Here is a 4,984-nt window from a genome sequence, read left to right on the forward strand (position 1 = left end):
TTACTTTAGGGGTTATATTTTTTTTTTTAATTTTGTAGGTATCCTTTATTGGAAAGAATCTGAATCTTGCTCCAAACACGGTTAGTCACTAAAAACTGACACTTCTTTGGTGGAGGTGCAAATATTAATACTAGCCCAGGTTCTTGGACTCAACTTTGTTGAGCTATGATTTGTATGTAGCAAAAACCAAAACATTTCTATATTTTGGTGACCTCTATTCATGCTCAAAGAATCGTAGAAGTTCTATGAATGGACTACTACAAAGAAAAAACAAGATAAAGTACGACAGAATGCACATTCAAGTTCTAATCACGACCAATTGAGTCATGAATATCACTCAGCAATGAGGATACCGAGGGTCGTTGCAAATTTTTTGCTAACATGTTAAAGCAAAACCAACAACTTTAAATCCCCCTCACTAGCATTTAAAGCCGCAGGTATATACATAAGTGCGCTGAATATATTCATTCTACTTCAAGAATCATCAACTACTAGCATAGTAATCTTGTTAAATAGGCATCTATTGGTACTATATCATTTTCCTTGTCCATTCATTTTAATCTGCAAAACTGACAAAACACCTAACGAATTTAAGGATGCATATGATTTAGAGAAAACCAAACACTCATCACATATTCTATCATCCAAGAAAAACCTTTTGGCTTTTCTCTTACAATCTCAGCCTGTAGACAGCAATTTGGTTTTCCTCTCTCTGGACTATGATTTACTAAACAGCAGGAAAACTTTTACAGCCACCTTTATTTTCTTTCTTCCCCTAATGAATTACCAGATGAAAGCACTGTCTTGCTATCCACAAAGACTTTTTTTCTCTCCCACTAATTCCATATTATTGGACCTGCTACTTTTGAGAAATTGGTGTTGCTTCTCTCTCACTATATGTAGCCTTTGACTTTGTTGCTCGTGATTGTCTTGATGAAGATAGCGACTCAGAAGAGGAAGCTGACTTGTTCTTTTTCTGCTTGGATTTCTTAGAAACATGAGGAAACCCTGTAGATGAGATGCCTTTGTAAATGTTTGATGTTGGTTGGCTTCCTGTGGACTCTTCAAAATCTGTTCAAAGGGTTCAAGTACGGAATGATTATCATAGAGAAAAACAATATCCAAACCAAACAAATAAATCCATGGCATCAGGTAAACACAGATCTGATTTACATTCATACAGTTCCTACACCCAGCAGACAGTTTAAAAGAATATAAAAAGATGATTCTCACCTAGAACTAGCAGAAAATTTAATCACAATTTACAAACAATGGAAATAAAATAAGTTCTAGTACTAGTAGTATGTAACTGCGTAATTGCATTTATGATGATCATGAGTGTGGAATCAGTAATGTACAGTGAGTGAATACAGTTAAAGGTAACATGCGGAGAAAACATATGTAGACAGACTATTTTAAACACACAATTGTGTGGTTAAACTAATTTCTTAGCATCTGAAACTAGTACTTCCGAGTTCTGAGCACAGAGTGCATGCTTTCAAACAGAGATTATCACTACCTCCTTTTCAATTAACTTCTTAATTGTCAGGAGTCAGATACTCCAAATGCATTGGACCCACACTCGAACATATTGCTTATACAATGAGTCTAGACCAATAACCGCCTTCAAACATACCAATATGATTCCCAAAATACAATTCCAAGAACTACCCATTTAAGTAACACATTCATAAGGCTTTTTAAAGGGTGAGATCAGGTGTATACCTTGGCCAAAAACTAAGATTGTTTAGGTTGGCTGCTGTTACAGTCTAGGAAGCAGAAATACAATACGGGATATAGATACAATGCAAACATAGATACGAGAATATGGAAAATTTAAAAAAATTATAGGCTATGCCACGGCTATAGTAAAATAAATTAAAATTAACCTAAGTTAACATAAAATAAAATAAAAAATTAAACCACAAGAGAGAATTCATGTTTTAAGAATGAGTATAAGTCCTTATAAATATAATAAAATACAAAAAAACCATCTAATATTGTGTTATTCTACCCAGTATTGGTATAAAAGTTTGAGAAATAAGAGTTAAAAATTATAAAAATGCAATCAAAAGTATTTGAAATATCCATGTAGCATCCAACATGGATACGTATTTGATACCGTAACAAGACAACACACTATTTACAAGTGTTTGTGCTTGTTAGGTTACAATTAGCTATTAGCACATATTTGATATGAATGATAGCAAGAAATTCATGGAGAACATATTAGAAGGTCACATAATGGTGGTTCCATCTTAATCACACACCAATAAAGAACAATTCTTATGGTCTCAACTAATAGGACTCTTCATACAGTTTTGCAGCTTTCATTGAATTAGGTTGTTCAGTTTTTTAGTGTGTTTAACTTGATCACGTTGAGGAAACTTACCACGTGGAAAACCTATAGACAAAAAAAAATGTTCATATCAATATCAATATTGAATACTAAATTTAATACAACCAAACTACTCCGTTTAAGAAATTCTGGTGTGGACCACTTGAAACAGTGTTAATTTGTAAAGCCAAGAGTCATTAGATTCCCCACGTTGAAGCTGAGTTTGCTCGTGACAGAACAGCCAAACTCTGTCTATGGAGGCAAAGAATCTAGATAGCTTTTGCAAGCCTCACAATTTATCTAGAAGATAATAAAGAGACACGATAATAATCAAATCCCCGTTTCCCTTTTTACTAGCTAACCCGTGAAGCGCCATCTATTTGTATTATTTAAATTAATTAATGAGACTGCACGGTTCCACATGAATACAGGATCTCAATATTTAACGGCACCACATTCGGAAGCGAAAATCAACACTCCACTCAGATGATATTTTGCTGCATGAGAAGTGAGAAGCAAAGCATACCTTGGGAGGACCATGATGTTGTCACAGCCATAGCGTTGGGGTCACTTAGTTCACCTAAGTTGCCTAGTGACGTCGAGAAATCAGGCACTGTCTTAAAATCATTCATCTGCATAAAAGAACAAAATAATAATCATAATAATAATAAGATTAATTTCTATGCATTGTCATCATAAAAAAAATTACAATCTCAACCGATCAGTAATCATCACTTGTGCCACTTGTATGCGGTTATTGTAAAAGTAAACAAACTTTAGCGTGGAATAATCATAATGAAAGTGTATACAATATTTACTAATAATGATAACAAAAGAAAAGAGAAAATGACAAAAATAAAATGTGAGAGGTAAAGTGCGCATCAGCTTCGTACCCAACTGGGTCCAGTTCCTGAGGGGCCATCCCATCCAATGTGAGCCACATGCTTAACATCTGTCGGGTACCCAATTTCCATCTCCCGCTCCTTCACAACTGGAACAGTACCCACTTCCCAACTTAGCCCCAACAACAACAAAACCCAGAAAATCAAATTTTCATTGGAGGATGCATAAAATATTACCAAAAATCTGGGTGATGAATTTGAAACTCTTGTAGATTCCCTTTAATGTGGTTGCCATGGTGGAGATCACGACCCCAACAAGATGACAAAATTGGAAGCAGAGACCAAAATTTTTTGAGCTGGAAATACTTTTACCTGTCACAAAAATGGAGTTTTTTTTATATATGATGCTCAGTTCAAAAAACAATGTGGAGTATCAGCTAAGGTTTCACTGCATGTGACTTAGGACCTCTTGTTTTTTGTTTTCCTAGGAATGGAGATTGGCATCTGAATACTGAATACAGAGAAGATGCTATTGCTCATTAATGTGAAAACTGAAGACTTCACTTTCAAACGGTTTTTAGTACAAAAAAATCTAAGAGAAAAACTAAAATAAATACAAACAAACAAAAAATACAGTACCCCAATAGGACTATGATGCAGGTACTGATCGAAATCCAACTATGTTTTCTGTGCTCCATTTGCCATCATTCTGAAACTCATGTGGTGAGTGCTGACAGATGCAAAGTCTCCCCTTTTGTATTATTCTCAGGCAGAACTCAGCATATCTCAAATAGAACAAAGAAAAAATCAAATGGGTCTAAAAAAGTTGAGATTTTGATTGATGGGGCATGAAATGAAGGTTGAATAGAAACAAGGAGAGAGAAGAAAGAGGAGAAAGAGAGTTGCCTCTAGGAGGAGAAGAAGAGAAGGTGGGCATCCATGAATGAAAAATTGAAAACTGGAATAGGGAGACAGAGAGAGAAGGGTTGGTTTAAGGTGAATAAAAATTGGGACATAGATTCGAAAATGGAAGGCAATTTAATAATAAGGTTTAATAGATTTATTTATTTAGATTTTAGAGTGTCCATTATGGTATGTCTGTTTATTTTGCCATGCTTGGTGATGGTTGGTGAGCCAAGATACAGTAAAGTATGGTCCTTTTTCCATTTAAAATCATGATCATAGAAGATTAACTCCTGAGTAATGAATTCTAACTACGGTAAGTTGCATTTTTTTTTTGTTTTGCTTAGCTGTAAAATATTCATTATTTGGGGAAAAAAATTGACACCAATTATTTGGAAAATTTTGTTTATCCTAACTCAGGACAAACAATGTCATAATGAAAAATAGTTGACTCGGGACAAATAATTAGATCAATACAGAATGTTATTTATTTGAGTTTTTTTTTTAAGTAAAAATAAGAAATATTACAAAAATGGCCGCAATGAAAATTAAATATAGGTCTTCTGCTTCTAATTTAATTTTTAAATATATTTTATTACTTTTTTATGAACATTTTTTTTGTTATTAAAAAATAAAAATAAATTAATATCTAACAAAAATTGTACTCGTAATATCAGTTAAAATAGTGTTAAAACAATAAAACTTAACTTTGAAGGATAAAACATCAATTTTCTTTTATAACTATGATGTATCAAGTATTCATCCACTTTATTGGTTATTAATTTTTATCAGAGAATCTGACTTATTAACTTTTCTTCTCAAACAATTTTTTTTCATATATAATATATATAAATCTGAAATCTTATTTAAAGAAATTAAGTTCAATACCACTCAAACTAAT

The 4,984-nt window shown here is 33.2% G+C and overlaps 1 protein-coding gene across 1 annotated transcript; it reads right to left on the reverse strand.

Annotated features, from left to right (window-relative positions):
- Window positions 1-505: 505 nt before the first annotated feature.
- Window positions 506-4,224, reverse strand: LOC109794530 (PAK-box/P21-Rho-binding family protein). The gene is made up of 5 exons (XM_020353979.3): window positions 3,820-4,224; window positions 3,418-3,552; window positions 3,232-3,329; window positions 2,865-2,970; window positions 506-1,071 (listed from the first exon to the last, which is right to left on the reverse strand). The coding sequence occupies exons 2-5, from the start codon at window positions 3,473-3,475 to the stop codon at window positions 860-862; spliced, it is 474 nt and encodes a 157-aa protein (XP_020209568.1). The 5' UTR covers window positions 3,476-3,552; window positions 3,820-4,224; the 3' UTR covers window positions 506-859.
- Between the last annotated feature and the right edge of the window lie 760 nt (window positions 4,225-4,984).

Source organism: Cajanus cajan, chromosome 7 (genome assembly GCF_000230855.2).
Source record: "Cajanus cajan strain Asha chromosome 7, NIPB_CcT2T_4, whole genome shotgun sequence".
Taxonomy (NCBI): domain Eukaryota; kingdom Viridiplantae; phylum Streptophyta; class Magnoliopsida; order Fabales; family Fabaceae; genus Cajanus; species Cajanus cajan.